At 33.5% G+C, this 21,221-nt stretch overlaps 1 protein-coding gene across 3 annotated transcripts in view; it reads left to right on the forward strand.

Moving 5' to 3' along the window:
* CSMD3 (CUB and Sushi multiple domains 3) overlaps positions 1-21,221 on the forward strand; it is a 612,124-nt gene that overhangs the window by 526,242 nt on the left and 64,661 nt on the right. For all 3 annotated transcript variants that reach the window (XM_040070587.2, XM_040070596.2, XM_040070605.2), the window contains 8 exons: positions 1,814-1,894; positions 3,133-3,246; positions 7,986-8,174; positions 8,562-8,708; positions 11,187-11,375; positions 15,250-15,435; positions 16,695-16,889; positions 18,603-18,776. In XM_040070587.2, the coding sequence (XP_039926521.1) occupies positions 1,814-1,894; positions 3,133-3,246; positions 7,986-8,174; positions 8,562-8,708; positions 11,187-11,375; positions 15,250-15,435; positions 16,695-16,889; positions 18,603-18,776 (1,275 nt within the window). The remainder of the gene's footprint in view (positions 1-1,813; positions 1,895-3,132; positions 3,247-7,985; positions 8,175-8,561; positions 8,709-11,186; positions 11,376-15,249; positions 15,436-16,694; positions 16,890-18,602; positions 18,777-21,221) is intronic.

Below are 21,221 nucleotides of genomic sequence, written 5' to 3' on the forward strand. Positions count from 1 at the left end.
TTCGCGCTGACCAGCGCAGCCACAGGCTAGCTCAGTGTGTCTCACTGTGGTAACGTGGTAAGGTCGGGGTGGCAGGCAGAGCGAGCTGCTTCCTTCCTGTGGGAACTTGGATCCCACCACCAGCGACGGGCACGTAGATGCAGCAAGCAACCGCGGCAGCTGAATGAAAGGCAGACTCCTCTGAGCAGGGTATTAACGAGGGTTTATTGAAGGGGGGGGAGCACAGAGCTCCGCACCCCACTACCTGCTGCCCAGAAGAGCCCAGATCAAAACTTGACAGCCACTTATAAACGGGGGAGGGCTGACAACGGGTCAGCCAATCAGGGAACACGGGGGTGGTAACAGGGGTGTCAACCTTTGAACCATTAACAAATCACAGGAGGGTAGGAGGGGATTCCCCGGGCACCAGCCTATCACTCGACACCTCTCCTGGATCTTTCCAGAATCCAGGGAAGGGTCTTGAAGTGACAGACAGGGCGACCACGAGGAGAGAGGGGGGATTGACAGCGACAGGTGCAGGGAAGGAATGAATGACAGAAAACGTCTGGTTATACAGTGGACTAAACAACCTAACTCATAAGGGGAAAACCAATACAGAACACAGGGGTATACCGTGGACTCAACCATTACAAAAGTAACTTAAAAATCTTACAAAAATAACTTAATAACTTAATAAAACAATTCTCACACCACCACATAGATCTTCATTACATGATTGAAGAAAAGGAGTGTAATAGGAAGATACCAAATAAGGGTGACTCATTAGTAACAAAAGGCCCTCTTACAGTGTAAATTTTGTGGTTTTCAAAACTTAGACCAATTAGAGTACTAAAGGACTGATCACGCAAAGCAACCAAGAATGTGTATTACTGAAGCTGAACTGTCATCTGCCATAAGTAGATGATATTTTGTGCTAAAGAGAAATGCTATAAACCAAAGCCGTATTAAAATGTAATATTAATGAAAACCAAGCACACTTCATCCTGAATGTGCACTTTGATACAGGGAAGACTCCACTGTAGGTAAAAAATATATCAAAGTCATTTATTTTCACAGATTTCTGTCCTAATTGTATTAAGATCAAATAATATTTTGTCTGTCTCCAAATATGGGCCCACTTCCATTGGATCTCTGGAGGAAAAAAAATCAATCTGTACCAATTCTGCATACACATCCTACTTATCTTTTTATTTTTTTTTATGTAGTTATCTTGCCTGGCTGTTGTATCATGTGATAAATCTCAGAAAATTATTTTGGGTGAAACTTCAAATGAGAATTTTGAAAGCTGGGTTATTCTCTGACACTATCTGCAGGTGGTGTGAGCTCCATAACTGTTTATTTATTTAGGGAACTTCACATTCAAAATGCTTCTGTCTATTAGTTATGCTACCTCTGTGTAGAATCTTTGGGATTCCAAAACATGTATTTATTACAAGGTTTCGAAAGTGGAAGAGTTCAACAGTAAAATTGTATTGGAAAAAAACAAAACAAAACAAAAAATTAAAAAAGACAACGATTGAAAAATACAAAAATATTTGCTTTTTGACTGGGATTGCTCAAGTGAGAAAATTGGCAACCACTTCTAAACTTCTTACGTTATTTATGAAGAGAGAATCGCCACTAAAATAAAATAACTAATTGAGAATGCAGACATCTTCCAATGTTTTAATTTCCTTTCTTTTGGTTCTTTCAAAAGTTTCAAAAAAATTTGAGTTTTTATGTTTATCCTGCTAATGTGGATATTAAATCTGTTATTGCGTGGCTATGATAACTATGTCTGAGAATGTCAACTGTGTTTTGTTCCTGTTTATAGCCTATCAGCTCCGTGTCTGCCAGCCTCCAGCAAATATACCAAATGCTGAAATTCTATCTGAGGATGATGAATTCGAAATAGGTAATACTAAAAAAAAACCAAAAAAGGCAGAATTTGTTTACGAAATAAACTTGCTATGCACATGGGGCTTTTCAGAATGGAAATCATACTTGCAGTACTTTAGATTTGTATTTGAAAATACATTTTTTAAAAAATTATTTCTCTTCCTTATGCATCCTGAACCTCATTTAGGTTTCAGAGATTACATATAAGTAATATAATAACTCTTTGTAATTGACTTAATTTTAAAATATATTTTCCATACTGTATTGTATTACACTGTAACACATTGCATTACACTGAAACAAACAAAAAAACTCCTTAAGAAAATATGTAGATAATTCATATTCTACACCAGAATTAAGGTTCTGTGACCTAAAAAGTAAAATCAAATTTATAAAATTTATGAGCATGAGAGAAGGGGATGACATTCTGACTTTCTAAGAGATGTCAATAATATTACCTAGCCATGTATATTTTTTTAAAAAGTATGATTTATATGATCTGATTTCAGATATCTCATCAGCTAGTTTCTCTCACATGATGGCAAAGAAATTTTTTTTTTTTTTTTAATATATGCATCAATATATGATTAGTTATATAGGACACAAAGAAAAAAAATTACTTTTTTTTTTTCCCTTTTATCATGTAATATGGGCCAAAGAGACCTGCTGGGATATGCAATTTTTTAACTTTTTTTGGTATATAAAACTATATGAAGCCTTGGTTTCTTAATTAAAAAATTACAATTTCCTGTTCTCAGACTGCCAAATCTAGATAACATCAACAAATCCATCTGCTATTTAATTTTTTCCCCTCAGGACTGTATGAAATATTAACTTGATCTTAGACCTTTACTTAGCTCCATAATGGTTATCCTATAAATTATATTGCTTAAAACTTTGTGGACATTTGGTTCACATAGCATCAGTCAAACCCAGATAACTTAGCAAACTATCTAACAAATAATGTAGTGGAAAGAAGTGATAGATGCAGCACAGTGTGCAACTCAAAGCTCATTTATCGTTATTTCTTAGACTAATCAAAGTTGTTTATGCCAGAGGTCATTCAGCCTATTGTATAATATGGTGGCAAGAAACTTCATTAATCAATAATGTTTTCAAAGCTAAAAGTCCCAGTTAATTGCTGTTTAATGTTTGTGTTTGTTTTTTTTTTTTTTTTGGTTTTTTTTTGTTTGTTTGTTTGTTTGTTTTGGTTTTTTTTGTCTGTTTTTTGCCCTGTGTTGTTTTTCTGAACAGGGGACATAATAAGGTATCAATGTCAGCCAGGCTTTACACTGGTTGGTAATGAGATTCTGACATGCCGACTAGGGGAAAGACTTCAGATGGATGGAGCACCACCTACTTGTCAAGGTATTTATTTCTTTTTGTTTTCCTGCTGCCAGTCCAGTTATTGGTGATTCCTTAAATAACTTCTGATGCAGTGTCGGAATCTCCCGCTAGCTCCCTACAACGTGCCAAGAGTGGCTACTCCCAGACACGATGCAATCTGGGTAACAGGAGAGCAGGGCTTGCTCTCTACGGCACAGTGCTGTGCTGAAGCACCAAAGGCAGAGACAAGGACAAGAGAGAAATCTTCTGTGTAGGTTCCAAGGTGGTTTATTACCAAGGAGGGTCCAGGGACAAAAGACCCTTAACCTTGGGGCGCGGGGACTTTTACACAGGGGAGGATTTAAGGGAGGGTACAGATTTTCAACAAAGAGGGAAAAGAGTGGGGAGGAACAAAAGGCAGGGTTTACACTAGCTAAACCAATGAGGACGCACAGGGGGCGGGAAGCAATCTGAACAAACCAATGGGGCTTTGAAGAACAGGGGATTTCCAGGGGATTTCCGAGGCAAGGGGTTGGGACAAACAGGATTGACAGCTCAGCAGCAGGAGGAACAGGGACCATCAAGGGGCAGAGCTAAGACAAGATGGGCACCTAGGTGGGAGATACAACTTGGACTGGATTAGTAATACGGGAGTAATGGAAAAAGACATTGGGAATAAAAACACACCACAACATCTTCTATATCTCTTTGCAAGAGATAAAACAGCATACTGAAACAATTTTAGACTTTTGATGATTTATCCAAATATATCACTCTTTGGGTTTTTTTCATATATGTCAGATACAACATAGTAGTATGAAAATTTATATGGGAATTTTCAAAAATGCTAAATTAACATAGCATGGATTTGGGTCAACAAGATCACAAAATAATTTTTCAGTGCAGTACTTGCATTTTTTTAATTCAGGTTTTCTCTGTGTGTGTGTGTTCGGGTGCATGTATTTGTTCACTTTTCTTCTTACTGAGAACTGTGAACAGAGAGATAATGCCATCTCATTGTTAAAACAATTACAGTCCTGCCAGCCACTAACATCACACTTTAAACCAGTCTTTTTTAAGCTGAAATTTGATGTGTTATGCTAGAATATAATTTTTCCATAATTAAAAGAAAAAAAAAAAAAAAAAAAAAGGGAGATTTTTCTTTCTTACCAAACTGATTATGGAACCAATGGAGATAGGCTTTGCACATGTTTAATTTAAAAGAATGGAATCTCTTTGTTGTTCCAGTGATGGGCATGAGTTTATGTTTTCGTACTAATTTTTCCATTTATATCTATATATAAATTTATCCTTATATATTTAAATCTGGAAAGATAAATAAGGACCTACAGTTATAAACACGTCTGATGAAACCTTTTCAAGAAAAAAAAAATACCAAACCAAAACACCACAGCCTCATAAAAGTATAAGTTATGTAAACAAAAGCCATTTTGAATTCTGTTAGTTTCTGAGATATTCCCTTGTGATCCACCTGTTTCTGAGCTTAATATTCCAACATCTACAGATGGATTAAAATACTTTCCCAAATCAGTCATAATAAATGTGTTTGATTTACATTTGTATTATATGAAAAACTGCCATCTGTTTTTTTTTACCAATCTGATGTTTTGGTGTGTCCTCCATCAGTAAGTTTAATTCATTAACATACCCATAAAATACTCATGATGAAAGATTTATTTGGCAATAGTAAATTAATTGTGAATAAATCTACTACATTTACAAGTAAAACTTTCATATTTTACTGTTTCTTAGCAATTTCTAAAGTTATAAAATGGTGCATAATATATATGTGAAGAATATAATCAGAATAATAATTTTTTAGGACTTTATTATTACTGTAATATTCACCTATGCTTTCAGCTGAGCGTTTAAAAAAAAAAAAAAAAAAAAACACAACTTGTATAAACATACTCTTTTCATCCATTCCTGAAAAACTGGAAGTGTCTACTCTTATAACTGAATAAGCTGTTTTCCTATGATTTTTTGGACAAAACTATGAAGAAGTCAAAATCATTCACAGCAGTGGGTCTAGTTCTTAAAAATGCTAAGTCAGATTGAAATGTGAGCTTCATAAGAATTTTTACACTGATAATGTCTGAAAATCCAGGCATTTAGTTAGATACAAATGTATCTAGAAATAGCTTCCAACACCCCAATTTAAATTTAAGTCCTAACTTGACAGACATATACCATTTAATAGGTGGAAAGCCATAATAACCTCCAGGAATTGCTTTAAGTGTTAAAATGATGCAATATTAGATAGGGCAAATAGAGACATATGTGTTGATCCTGAGGCATTCTCTCAGTGTGTGTTGCTGAAGGCATATTTGTGTTTGATGCAAGAACCAAGACAAAAGTCAGGAATTACGACTTCATTTATCATAACTAATCTTTTATCTGTAAGATATGAATGCTAAACATTGGTTCCAGTGCTAAATATTAAATCGATGCTCTTATAATTTCTGTTTAAAGTAGAATGAAATTCACATGGTCTTCAGAGTTAGATTCAGAAAATTAAAAAGAAATTTGCAAAGGAATTTGTCAAATTGTGTTAAAAATTACCAATCCAACTGGCAACCTAAAATAAACAGCAGCATATTTTCTTTTATATTTATTTATATGATGTCTAAGTTTGAAAATCACAGTATAGAAGTTAAATTTCAATAATGAAAGATGAATAAAGAGATTTGAGGAATCTAAAGGCAGCAAAAATACATCCCCAAAATTTCTGTCTTTCATTATTTTAATATATTGGTCTATGGATAAACTACCATACTTCATTGTGCAGAGTATAACACACTATGGAAGAGTCACCTTCAAGGAAAAGTCTTAGTTCTTCTGTTGGTTCATATTAGTATAAGTTTACTAATTCTTTTCACTTGGTAGAGGATATGTGCATTTTAGAACTTAATACTGTTATTCCTGATGCTTTAACCTAGTGCATGTGTTATATGCTTTAGCCAGTGTAAAGTGACATTTGATTGATTTTTTCTTTAATTTTTGACTTGAAATAAATTGATACCTATATTCAAAATTAATCCATAAGTAAACCTGAAAAATGCTGCTGAGCAGAATTTAAGTAACAATATATCCATCTTGAATCTAATGTATTGCAGTAAAGGTATGCCAAACAATTGAGGAATTCCTAAAAAACAACAACAACAACAACAGCAACAACAACAACAACAACAACAACAAAAAAAAAAAAAAAAAACCCACCAAAAAAAAAAAACCCTCACCAAACTATATTTAATATTTATTTGGTCTTTTAAATTATTACAGTTTAGTTAAGTTCACAGTATTATTTAAAATAACATGACTTTGTTTGTTTGTTTGTTTTTCTGTTTTTCTCTAGTGTGTGTCAGTTGGATGAGCATTTCTTAAAATTCATGTGGATTTCCTTTAGGTGTGAAAATAGTCACTAAATTCCACAAGTTTAGCCACTGTCTATCATCTTATTAAGTTAAAATATTGTCCAAACAAAGCATGTAATTTTCCTTTAAATTATCTTCTACTTTCAGGATAAAATGAAAATTTCAGAGTAAGAAGATTTCAAACAATATTTTGCATCAAAATAAGGGGATTCTGAGTAAATTCTTTAATGGTGACTCTTAACTATTTCTCAGATACATTTTCTCTGATACATAAAACTTAGCTACCCAATTCCTAAGGGAATCTATTTGACAGAAACAAGTCTTTACATTTTATATAAAATTCCTGAGGGATGTTTAGTTTGAAATCCTGAAGCTAAGGAGGTTTTGCAAGGCAGAACCAGCTGCAAATAAATGAGTGCAGCCAGACTACTGTTATGCTCTTCCTGACACTCATTTTTATATAAATATATATCTGTATATGCATATAGAGCTGAGAGGATTACTTTGTTCATTTTCTGGAAATATGTGTCACAACTGGCACAGTGCTGTAGTTTGACAGTCAGATTCCAGCCATATGAGTTTTATTAAGTGGGGTGGAGGTGGTGTATTCAATCTCTTCCTGAGTAATTGGAACAAACACAGAACATGAGAAACAACTTTTGAAGTTTAGCAATAGATGCTAATTTGCAGCTGTGATACAAATATTTTTTTTAAAAAATGCATGGGCAAAGACAGTTTTTCAAGTTCAGTTTGGATGTGTTTGGAGAGGGTTAGATTAGGTGATCTTCAAGGGTCACTTGCAACCCAAATATTCTATGATTCTTAAGATTTTTATGAAGATAAATACTCTTTTTGTCTCCCTTTCTCTGCTTTTCTGTGTTATTTATCTCACTTCATAGTCCAATACCTTTTTCAACATAAAACCTGATTTTTGTAATTAATGAGACCGTATTATTTCCAGTGTTCTTGAGAATTCTAAGATCCTATTATTTCCCTCATGTAACTCAGGCCTAACTCATTTTCATGTAGGCATTAGCCGTCAATATGAAAAGATTTCAAAGCTCCTGTTTAGCAGTGTTAGGTTCTGAATAAACTGAAGGCATTTGTTCATATATCATGAAGCAAACACATTTTTTGAAAAAAAAATTCCAATAACATGGTAATGTAAACTATTTCTATTTAATGAGATTATTATTCTTGTAGACCTAGTGAATTCATGTAAAATTCAAAATTAAATCCCTTCAAAATATTTTAAATCACCATATTGCTCAATTTAAGGAAATAGAATCAGTAATGCAGTTCTTTTAAACTCGGGAAAATCTCATCAATCACATGAAACAGAAATAATGGGCCTTAGATTTTTTTACCAATTTTTCTGTCTCACAGTGCTCTGTCCAGCCAATGAAATGCGTCTGGATTCAACAGGCGTAATACTGAGCCCTGGCTATCCCGACAGCTACCCAAATCTCCAGATGTGTGCGTGGACCATTACTGTGGAAAAGGGTTATAATATCAGCATGTTCTTTGAATTTTTCCAGACAGAAAAGGAATTTGATATACTTGAAGTTTTTGATGGTAACTATAGGATGCATAACTTTGGATGATACCTTGTCTATATAATTGGGGTTTTATATAGTTTCTGTCTAATTACTATTGTTTATGCACTTTTTTTTCAGTATAGAAAATCTTAAGCAATTATTTTGATTTGTAATGATAAAAAGAACTGCTGGATTACTTTATTTTAAAATTGTAGTGCATGTTATACTCAGAAATAATTTTTTCTTTGAGCAAATATATAGCTTCCAGTTATAACATATTTCAGTTTTTAAATTCAAATTAATTTGCTTTTTGCTTGGAGGATGTTTTGCATGTATATTAATTGTGTGCATATGTTTTATTTTATGTTATTTTAAACTTTGTAACTCCTTTTTTCCTTCTTTCTTTTCCTTCCTTTGTACCAAGGACCAAATAGTCATAGCCCATTGCTCATATCTCTCAGCGGGGACTATTCATCTTCTCTAAATATAACCAGCAATGGCCATGAAGTATTTCTCCGGTGGTCAGCAGATCATGGCACCAATAAAAAGGGTTTCAGGATAAGATATATAGGTATGCAAATGTGACTTTCTATAATGTGCATAAAATTTCAATGTGCAACATTTGCTTATGTGAAAAGATATGCTTGGTATCCTTAATTAACCAAACTGAAAGGAAATCCAATCTGTTCTATATATATGAACCTAATAACCCACATCTTGTGAGGAAAAAAAACCCCACACGTACTCTGTAGAGAATTAATAAAAAACAAGGCTTTAGAACGGCACAAGCCAGTACTAAAGATAAAAGAGGCACCTTCCCCTTTCTCTCTCCCATTTATTTGTACTTGTGTGCCTCTTTATACTTGGTGTTTTTCTAACTAGATCTTTATGCAATTCACCATCAAGAATTTTGCTGGGACAGGGGAAAGCATTGCAACAAGGCAGGAGTGAACAGCTATAAAGAAATATGAGACCCTGAAGGGTTGAACTCTTTAATTTAAGGTTTAACAGAAGCAGCAATCAACATTAAATGCCAGTATTTTACATGTTATTAATAGAAATTAAAATATTTATGAATAGTGTGTGGAAATGGTACCTGACAAAGTTAGATTTTGGTGAAATTGATTTCACAGAATTATTATATAATATTTTACAGGAAAATTATTTCATTTGGTCTAGCTAAAGTAGATTTGTTGCAATTTAAAGCATTTGCATGAAATCTATATTTGATTTTTTTTTTTTTTTTATGATGACCAAAGGTATGAAATGTACACGAGGAAGAGTACTGGGGATAGTATCTGTAGGTATTAGAGAAGTTAATGGCACATAGCTGTTTCATTTCACAAGGTGGATAAAGAAATAAAGAATAAGTATAAAAATATTTCTGCTGTGTGTTTTTGGTTTTCCTCACTTAAATTTTGGCTACTTCACAATTGAAGAAAAATAATTAGGATCATATATACTGTGAAACCATATCAGTAGCATCTTTCTCTTTAGGAGAGGACAGTTTCCTCAGACTTAAAATGTTTGTTGTTCATTAGGTAAAACTCACTGTTTACTAGGGATAAAATAATATATGCTACTGATTTTCATTTCCTATAGTCCCTTTTGGATCTGTTAAAAGAGAAAGAAGAGAAAATTTTTCAAGGTTTTTCCATACAGGCAGTGAGAGAACTGTTGAGTGGCAGACAAGAAATATTTTCTAACTATCGGTTTCACACAAAAAATACTGATATGTTTTCTTATACACTAAAGTAGAGGTCTCTGTATCTTTGGTTCTTTCAAGAAAGTGTAAGTCAGGAGACAGCATAAGGATGAAAATACTTTCATAGTATGTGGTCTGAAAGACATAACACTAGTTCTGATTCTGCTCTTTGCTTTAAAATGTTTAATATTTGTTGTAAACAAACAACCATATGACTCCGTTGTGGTCAGAGAAAGCTTTCGCTTGATAAAAACATTGACCTGACATCATGAGACATGGAAAGGTCTAAAGAGTGAGTGAAGCAGAGGTTCTCTATGTGCCTGAAAAAATAAATGTCAAATTATCAATGTTCTTTCAAAGCATAAAGGAAGCACTTGGAAATAAACTTCCAGCACAGTTTTCTTTCCTACAAAAAGGGAAAACAGCCTTCGTGGCTAGCGGCTAGTAATCAAATTAATCAGAGACCCAGTTAAACTTTTACACAAACAAAATTCATTTTAAAGTGATTACAAAAGCCTTCTGGTCCATTCCTATGACAAGACAGCTAAACTTAAATTACTTGGTACTCAATGAACAAGGGAGATAAAGGAAACATAGGAAGTAACTAGCATTTAATTTCAGAGTAATTAAATACATAAATAATTTCAAAGTATAAAACCTGTAAATCTTAGAGGTATTTTTTGTTCTCATAATGAATTATGATTTTTTTTTTCAGTCTCTAGATAAGAGTTCTGTAACACTTAATGTGTTCTAAATAAATCAACAACTAAAAGCAGATTCAGTATTTTTGCCACGGATTTATGGTGATAGTTATAAATAGGATTAAAATCTGATTTACTTCCCATTAGTTCCATGTATCATGGAACTTAAATTAAGGAACTTATTTGGGACCAGAAAGAAAGAACTATTTAAAAAGAGCTATGTTCAGGATATACTAGTTGTTTTCTTCTTTCAAAATATTTGTATACTACTGAAATGTATGCAATCACAATAAATTTCATCATAGTTCAATAAATTTCAATTCAGTAGCTTATTTGATTTAAAAATAATATGGTAAAAAAACCCTGCCAAAACCCCAAAGCTATAGCAAATCATAAAACTGAGCTAACACTATTTTTTTGGAGGCTACTGAAACCTGAATCTTGTAAATAAGGCTCAGTTTTTATCAGCTTTATATTTTGTGAAATTGGTCAATGCATGCAATTATCAGTACGTAAAATACAACTTTTAGTAATGGTTTCTCAGCGTCCAATCAGATGTGCACTGAGTTAAACAAGAATTTCTCAAGAATCTTTACCTGAATTCTAAACACACATTTTATTCATTTAACGTTTGTGTTTAAAGCTCTCTACTGTAGCACACCAGAGTCGCCCCCGCATGGTTTCATTGTCAGTCAGACAGGTGGACAGCTCAACAGTATGGTTCGCTGGGCTTGCGATCGAGGCTTTCGGCTCATTGGGAAAAGTACTGCTGTATGCAGGAAGTCTCCATATGGGTATTACTCATGGGATGTCCCAGTCCCAGCTTGTCAAGGTAAATTCTTTTATTAAAAAAAATATACCCTAAGAAGCTTTCTTTTTCTAATGTAAGCCACCAGTTTTCTGACTTAAAGTGAATAGCAGGGAAATATTTCATGGCCATACTTCTGAGCCAAAATTTTTCAACCTCATAAAAACAAATGTTGTTTTAAGAAAGAATATATCAAGAGGAGCTAATAAGACTGACATACAAAAACCAGTGCTTTAACATTTAGTGAAGAATATTTAAGAACTTCATTTCAGTCTAATAATAATTTCTGGAATGTTTGTGTTCTTTGAGAACTAATATAACTAAAGTTTTCCAAGGACTGCACATATTTTTTTATGTATATCTTTGGAACTAGAATTATGTTCTGAAGTTTGTGAAAAAGGAATAGATTTTAATATTTCAGTTTGATTAACAATATTGCCCAAGCTGACATATAGTGACCAAACGTTTCTGTGATAGATTTTTAGGGAATTTTGGGTATTTCCTATTTGTCATTTTTTTCCTGTCAAAGTATCTGATGTGGCAATAACTTTTCCTGATATTTTCTCATGTTTTCCCCTAACTAAACAGTAATTTTCATAGAATTGTACAAGGGTGTATTTGGAAGGGACGTTAAAGATAGTGCCAATCCCTCTGGGATGGGCAGGAGCACTGTTCACTCAACCAAGTTGTTTAAAGCGAGTCCCACCTGGCCTTGAACACTTCCAGGGAGGGGGCATCCACAACTTCGCTGGGCATCTTTTCTGTCCAAGTTTCCACAAATGTGAAATTCAACCCAAAACTGTTGTAAACTAAAACGTCATTGGGTCACTCTTGGGAGATCTGTTGCTTATATAAAAGTCTGTTATCAATAATTGCTGCTTTGCATCTTGTTTCTTAAAAGTTAAAGGTTAAGGGAAGGATATATTTTCCTTGTGCCACAAGATTGACTTTTAACATGGATAATGTGACTCAAAATTTATCAAGTCACTAATGGAGATTTTTAAATACTGAAGGAGAAATTAATCTCAGTGGTACATATAGAAGATCTCAGGTTGCAGCTAGAGTGTATCTGATATATATTTTACTGACTGGTAAAAGAGACAGAATGTGATTTATGTGTGTTATGTGAATAAGCAATAGTGTAGAATTTGTTGGTGCTTAGGATTGTAATCAATGCTGTTTACATGTTACAAGTATTTTGCGAGTGGACATTAATTTTATGCACTGCTGAATGCTGGCCCTGATGTAACACAGTGGGCACTGTTCAGGCAACCCTTGTAATTGTCTCAAAGTTATTATTATTATTAACGTGCTTTTGAAGGAAGAGGTTAAGCTAAGCCAGTAATGCAGTAAAGAGTGTTGTTTGGTTATACCTTGGTTATACAAGCATATAGTTATTATCTTGGAATGGATAGATTTGCCTAACCTGCAATCCAAGCTACAGAGGAATTTTAGAAATAATAAACATGGACACGTGTTTTCATTTTAGTGTCATAGAAGTTGTTTCTTTCTCTGGTGATGGCAAGTGAAATAGGAGTTTTATCAGATGTTCAGTAAAAGGTAGAAGATGGACATCCTCATTTAATTAGCTTGTCACTTTTTTATCTCACTGGGGTCATGTCCTCATACCCTCTAGAGCTTTGAATTCAACTATAATTTCTTGGGATCTTCAATTTCTTAATTACAGTTTTCTTATTTTCTTCTAAATGTGTGTTTGTCTCTAGTTGCCAATAGATACTGTGACAGTCATTAGGTGTATGTTTTTATGGTTGCCAGACAGGGTGATAGCAAATTAGAAATAGTTTTCTGTGATCTTTTCAGCAGAGTGTGTCTGTATGGTGGTTTTTGGTTTTACTTTTTCTTAAATTTCCATGTCATATGCAAGGAGGATTTTCTTATGGCACAGCAAGAATATTTTAACATTGAGTCTTACACCTCGGTTCTGCAAGTTGTTATAGGATTGGTGGTTTACCTGTGTTTAGCTGTGATTATTAGCTTCAGTACTGTGCCACACAGTTGTTATATTGCTTATGAAGCAAATCAGTTTTATGTCAGATCAGCTCCCAGTAGGGGCAAAAATAGATTGCATTCTTTTTTTTTCTCCAAGTATTTATACATAGTCTGAGAGGATTAAACTTCTTGTGTGGGTATGATAAGTACTTTCTCAGAGCTCAAGATTTGACTTCAAAGTAAGGTGCTTCCGACTTTTAAGCCCTTTTTTTCACTTTTTTTTTGGATCTGACCTACATTAAATATATGGTTTTAGAATGTGGAAAAGGGTTAGTTTTTATTTTTATTCCCAAAACAGATGGAGCATTATTTAGAATCAGATCTTCTCTTGGTACATTATTTTTTGTTAAAGAAAAGAAATAAAATGGTAGCTTATACTTTTATTTGTAATGTTCAACTTTCTTCTCTAAGAGATAGAGGAGCCGGCAAGGAGAGGTGCTATGCTGGATCATTTTCTCAGCAACAAGCAGGAACTGATGAGGAATGAAAAGCTGAAGGGTGGCTGTAAAATTATTGAGTCCAAAATTGGTAGAGCAGTGAGAAAGTGGATGCTAGCTTGCCTTGATTTCAAAAGAGCAGAATTTGGCCACTTCAGGGATTTGCTTGGTAGACTACCATGGAATAAAGTCTTAGATTTAAGAGCGGACCAAGATAACTTGTTAATAGTCAAAGGATCACTTCTTCCAAGCTCAGAAATGTATTGTCCTCAGAAATGCTGTCAAACAGAAAATCAGGTAGAAACTTCAGGACACCTGCCAGGATGAGCAAGGAGCTCCTGAATAAAACAAAATCCAAAAACAAAGCCTGGAGAGGGTGGAAGTGAGGACAGGCATCCTGGGAGGAATACTGTACAAGCAACTGTGGATCAGGTTAGGAAATCTAGAGTCCTGATAAAATGAAACAAAAACATCTTCTAAAGATATATTGGTGATAAAATGAAGACTAGAAAAATTGTGGGCCCTCTCCAGAAGGATACAGGAGACCTGGTTACCTGGGACATGGAGACAGCTGAGGTACTCAGCAGTGGGTTTTTTGACTCTTTTTTTGCTGACAAGTCCTTCAGTCTCGCTTCACAAGTCATGGATGACAAAGATGAGGCCTAAAAGACAGGAAACATGGAGAGGAACTTTTCACAAGGGTATGTAGCAATAGGATAGGTGGGAATGTCTTTAAAAGGAAAGAGGATCAGTTCAAATTATACATCATTCCTTATTGTGAAGGTGGTGAGGCACTAATACATGTTACCCAGAGGAACTGTAGATGCTCCATCCCTGGAAATGTTCAAGTCCAGGCTGGACTGGGGTTTAAGCAACTTGATCTAGTAAAGAATGTTCCTGACCATTGCAGAGGAATTGGAACTAAATCTTTAAGGCCCCTTTCACCCCAGGCCATTTTATAATTCTATGATTCAGTATTTTCAAAAGGCTATTTTCTTTCTGCTTTCCAGGTGGAAAAAATAGAATGTTGAAAGGTAATTTTAGTGATTTGCCAGAGGTCACAAAGTACAACTGATGGAAGAAATCTGAACATAAACGATATTAGTGTTTCTCAGACTGGTGCCTTACTAATTCAACCATGCTGGTCATATTTTTTTTCCAGATATTTTCTATTGCCTTTTCTTTACTAGCATCTTAATTTTGAATTGTTAGCTGCAGAGTTATGAACCATTGTTCTTTTCTTTTTTACTTCCTCTATCAAAATGCAACAGCTTCATTGGATTAAATTCCCTAAAATTTTAAGAGAGTTTATTTGCATGCTTAAAACATATATTGAGTTAAAAAATAATTTTTATGAATTTAAGACTAGTGATTTTGCAATGCATAAGCTCTCTGAGGTCAGTGGAAACTTATATTGAGGACATAAAAACTTTGTCTTTCTCTCTACTCAGCAATATCTTGTGGAATTCCTAAAGCTCCACTAAATGGTGGGATATTAACAACAGATTACTTAGTTGGCACCCGCGTCACTTATTTTTGCAATGATGGATATAGGCTATCAGCCAAAGAGCTTACTACTGCAGTGTGCCAGCCGGATGGTACCTGGAGCAATCACAACAAAACACCTCGCTGTGTAGGTGAGTCGCATGTAAAAAATCTCTGGTGAGTAAAAACACATTTTGTGTATGTTTCCAGGGCACCAATCTTCACATGACTTAAACTTTCATCTTCAGGTTACTTTAACTGTGAATTATTGCTAGTATTAAATTATTGTGAAATACGTTTATGGAGTACATGTAACTAAGACACGCTGTAACTTAACAGCATAAGCTGAATAAACATGCTAGAATTTATAAATACAATCAAAATAATAAATAATTTATAGTTGAATCAAAATTAACGGTTGCAGAGGTTTTCTGCAAAAGTAATCTCTTCAGTGACAGCTGCACAATTCATATATTCCTAAACTCTTTTTACTATACAGAATTGCAAAACCTGTGGTAATTGTTTGAAATTTCTGCTTATTATTTATATTCATCCCACAATTATAGTACTACACTTGGGGGAATATCACTGCAGAGAAAATGTATTTAACTCCCAAAATGCAGTGGATAGCAGCAGTTACAAAGGGGATATAAAAACCCAGGTGATGATTGTAAGGGTGATACAGGGATGTCAGTGGCTCATGCACATAAGGATTTGAACTATCTCACCCAGTGAAATTTGGAAATAAAAGCAAATTAAGACTGGAGTATTTTTCAAGATTTTGCCTTTCTCCTCTTTTTCCATCTTGCTCTTGAAAATTTCATTTTGTCATGAATTTTCCTCTTTCTAAAGAACCAATCAAAATAGAGAAAAAAATAGTGGGAAAAATTATTATGCTTCTTATACTATTTTTAATTCTATTAGTGTTGTAGAATCTTTTTGTTCCATTTCTGGAGGAAAAGCACTTAGAATAAAGAAATGAGACAAAAATACATAGCCATTGAAAAAACAACTTGGATATGGATATTATTTTTTCTGTCACCAGTGTGCAGCCTCTCAAGGAGGTCTTTCATATCTCATAGAGTTTACCTGGGTAAAAAAATAATTTCTCCATTTAAATTACTTAAAATTTTAGTAAATATTTTGGTGCCTGACATAAAATGTAATAGTGAATTTAACCACGGTATATAGCTCCTATCTACACAACTTCATCACTCTCCATAAAAAATTCCTTCTCTTTCTGGGTGGTTATTAATTAAATGAGACAACTCATACCTGCTCACCACAGCCTTAGTTTTCAGAGATTATGTCACTGTGTTTGAAATGCACTTTATGATTAATAATGGTGCAGATTTTCCCAAATTGCCTGTACTAAGCCACCACTAACTATGTCTTTTTGTTATTTTGGAAGTTGTTACATGTCCGAGCATCAATTCTTTCACTCTGGAACATGGAAGATGGAGAATAGTGAATGGTTCACACTATGAATATAAAACAAAAGTGGTTTTCAGCTGTGATCCTGGGTATTATGGTTTGGGACCAGCATCTATCGAGTGTCTTGCTAATGGCACCTGGAGTTGGAGAAATGAGCGGCCTTACTGCCAAAGTGAGTACATGTTGTGTCTGCATCTGCTGTACAGATTTCAGGAAAAAATATTTTATTGGGTGAATTAGAAATGAACTAATTTAGTATTCAAAACTATAAATTAGAAAAAGTGTTTCTTGGCTGGAATTCCTGGGTATCCTAAAGGTTGTTATTTACAAATATAATACATTAGATTTAGTGACAAGGATGTATCTGTAGGCACACTTCTGGATCTTAAAGGTCCCTAAATTTAAAAAGATACAAAGAGAATGTTTTTCTTATATCTTTATTTTAGGTCAGGAATGCTGTAAAGTCTTGAAAATTGCAAAACCTTTGTATCCTGTCTGCACACTTGATAAATAAAATAATATCTTCTTTCAGATAGTTACCATGAAGTGTGCATTTGCACATATCCACATAATTCCTACCATTAGCTGGTACGCTGATAACCTCCAACTAAAGATTATAGCTATAATTGTTAGCTATAACAACAATTATTGTAGCTATAATTGTTTTTCCCTCCCCTACAGCTGTGAAAAGCACATTTCTTTATAAATTTATAAATTTAGATTTAGACATCTTTTTTTTCAAAACTGTGGGCTTTTGGTTACACTTTGAAGCTGCAAAACTCTTTCTCTTTATGGAACACTGTGTGATGTACACTCTGACAGAGTGGGATACAATTGTGCTTTTGGTTCCTCTGTCAAAAATGCCAGTATCTGCATGTTTATGTATAAATAAAAAAAAAAAAAACCCCAAAACCTAAAAATTCTCTAGATAAGCCAGATAACTGTGGCTTAAAATACATTCATAATTTATTGACAATACATATGAAAAAAAGAGAGAGGTTTAAAAACGCAGTTTCAAAAACAGATCAATTGTACTGGAAACTTGCCTTAATTTTGAGTTCTTTATAACTGGAAATCTAATATATAATTTAGAGAATTTTTAAAAGTTAATTGCAATATTTCATCTCTGCTAGTGTTAAAAATACTATGTATATGCCTGTATCTATATCTCTGTGTGTATTTATTCTACATACTAAATTTGTATTTGTATCTCTTTTTTGCTTTAAAAGACAAACTACTTCTAGCTATCTTTTGAGAAGCTTTGTTTGAAATACTGTGACTTATTTTCTTCTAGGCATGAAGTGTGCTACCTAATTTCTGCCTTTTATTTACTACTAATAAATTGGTTCCGTTAATTTTTTAAAGAAAATTGAAGAAGAAAAATATTATTTTGATTTAAAATATGCTTTCAGTTGTAAATAAATAGCAAGAAATTCCATCAATATAATTCACTCTTTATAAAAACACAATTTGTGAATGCTAGGGTAAGCATTTCATTATGACTTAGAAGATCAAAATGGCCCCTTCCCAATAAAGCATAACTAAATCTAATAGCAGTTGTGATGTTCCAATATGCAGAAGGTACTTGATAAAACCAAGGTAATTAAACACCATTTAATAGTGTTCTGAGTGGCTTTTTTAACTTTACAGAAATTATTTTAATTGTTCTTCTGCTTTTCTTAGGTCTAATTTCTGGGGAAGGTATAGATTTTGTTTGCAGGTTTTTAATCTATGATTTCTACAGATTTCTCCAAAATACTTCAAGGTGTGAAATTTATTTATCTGATTGACTGGTTGATAAGTATTTTTGGTTGATAGGCATTATTGTATGTGTCTGTGATTCTCAGCTGTATACTTACATTTTGTTTTTTGTTTTGCCATGGAGTTATTTCCTGTGGAGAACTTCCTACGCCTCCAAATGGGAATAAGATTGGAACTCAAATCACATATGGATCTACAGCTATATTTACTTGTGACTCAGGATACATGCTAGTTGGCTCTGCAGTGAGGGAATGTCTGTCATCTGGACTCTGGAGAGGAATCGAGACCAGATGTTTAGGTATGGATACTACTGGCATGACTTGTCCATTTTCTTTCTCTCTAAGAGACAAAAGTAAGCAAAATGATCTGCTTGTCTTTTTCTGTTAGCAGATACATTGAAGACAGCTCTGCATGTATGTGGCTGGATTGTTTTTCTCATCAAACTAGAACTATGTTTATATTTTCAAAAAATTTAATATCTTCACAACTTGTGAAATGTGTTACTGAATTTTTGTATATGTCTTTAAAATAGAACTATACATAAACATAAAATGATTCCATATGTCAGCTCTAATACATATCCTCAGTAAAATACCTGCATAGTAGATCTGAACAAAGTGGTCTGCCATAGAATTAAACTATTCTCTTGAAAAGATACAGAAGGAGGAAAAAAACATTTGTGGAAACTTTGACAGGACCACTGCAGCCTTATTTCTGACAGAAAGCCACTATCCAGACATATTTTTACTGAATTTGAGATCCTTTATTTGTACAAGGTTAAGCATCTTCTCTTATTTAATACACTCAGACATCATTTCCTGAATTATATATGAATAAAATTAACACATGAAAAAAATTTCAGGGCTTCTTTCTGATTCATTATCATGTGTACCTTTAGCTGAGTTATTGTGTTTACTGCATGGGTTTTAACTCTAATTTAACCAAAATTTTAATTTCAATTAAAATCAAAGTATGTTAGTATTCTGATTAAGAATGAAATATATGTCATATTGTATCTTGTTTGTAGAAGCATAAATATATAACAAAACATCCATAAACTCATACTTTCAGAAAACTGAACTAGTGAATACATTAAATGTAGGGGTTTGTTGCAATATGTCTTTGTACAGATTGCCATTTGCCTTTTTAAACTACTTTTCATCCCAAATAATTTTTCTTCTGTAAAGCAGTGTTATTTGCTAATGTTCATTTAAGTGAATGACTCATGAATGAGCAAAAGTGTTGCTTATCAAGCTACAACTCTGCAGCTGGAATGTTCCCTGACACACAGCAGAAAGGGATAGAGGATTTGTTTATGCTTCACTTTTACAATGGAAACCATTTAACAGAGGAGGAGAAAAAAGAGATCTTCATGTTTCATATTATTCATCTTCTAAATTGTCAGCAATTACAAGATGATCTAAATCTAAATTTTTGAAGCACCATAGTATGTGCATAATCAAAATGTTCTGCTTTTTTCTTGTTTGCCTGTTTGTTTGGTTTTATTTTTACTGATTTTTCTGCAGAAGTTACAGCTGTTGAAGTTTGGAGAAATGTAAGTTTTCTTCAGAGAAATATTAATCTAAAAACAGATAAATTGCATGCTATTTCTGAATAGCACCTTGGAAAAATACCTGCATTTATGAATTTTGCCAAAATAACTTTGTGCCAAGTAAAGATCAGCACAGAATTAATTTAATTTCTCCTACATTTGTCTGTAGAAATAAAATTGTAATATAATTTAATAATAGTTACAGATTGCATAATCTTTGCTTGCAACTTAAAAGAGGACTTGTAGTTCTCAGAAGAGATTCATTGTTATTCAGTTCATACACTATAATGTCCAATAATAATAAACAGTTAAGAAAACATCTATATAACTAGAGGAGAAAACCAGTAATCTAAAACACATATATCGTATCAGACTTATAGCACTACAGTAAATTTTATGCATATCTTTAAAGGTTTATTATGGCAAATTGTTGAAGATATCATGAAAACAAGTATTATTCAGAAAACATAGAATATACATCATATATAGCAGGCAAAAAGGCATACCTTGCTGAACAAGCAAACAAACAAACAAACACCCCAGAAAAGATAGTGACAGAGCAAATTTATAAAAGGGAGAGAGTAATGGCTGCCATAATTTCTCTTGCAACAATGCTGCCTACTGTGTTACATCACTGTGCAGGAATGAGCTCCCTGCAGATTTAGAATAATTCAGTTAAATTCTTGTTTCTTCCATAAGTAATTTGAGACTTAAGGTAGAGGGATGAGATTAGCAAATGAGAATTCAGAAATAAGAAATATTTTTTAAAAGATTATTGTCAGAAAGTGGAAGAAATGGAGGACATAAAAGTATTAGAACGTGGGATGAGATCAAATACACCAAGAAGACCTACAGAGTGGGTATTTTAACGGTTCAAGAAATTAATTTTTGGGCAACTTATCCATAAATTTAATTATCTGCTTCTGATGTTTCTGTACTCTCAGTTGTAAACATTTTTTATAATTTATTTTAAAGCTTTTCTGTTACCCTGGTTTTTCTGAGTTTCTTTATTAGCCTTTTGATTTTCATAAATGGAGTCAGATCTTTTAGTTACTGTAGAATATTAGAGCAGTTTTTCTACCTTTCCCACAGAAGTAATATAAACAAATCCTTTGTTTTTCATTCTTTGTCCTTTGTTTGCATATTTCTAACCTGAAAACAATTGTAACTGACAATTCGTCTGGCCACTGA

The sequence above is a fragment of the Hirundo rustica genome, chromosome 1 (assembly GCF_015227805.2).
Source record: "Hirundo rustica isolate bHirRus1 chromosome 1, bHirRus1.pri.v3, whole genome shotgun sequence".
Taxonomy (NCBI): domain Eukaryota; kingdom Metazoa; phylum Chordata; class Aves; order Passeriformes; family Hirundinidae; genus Hirundo; species Hirundo rustica.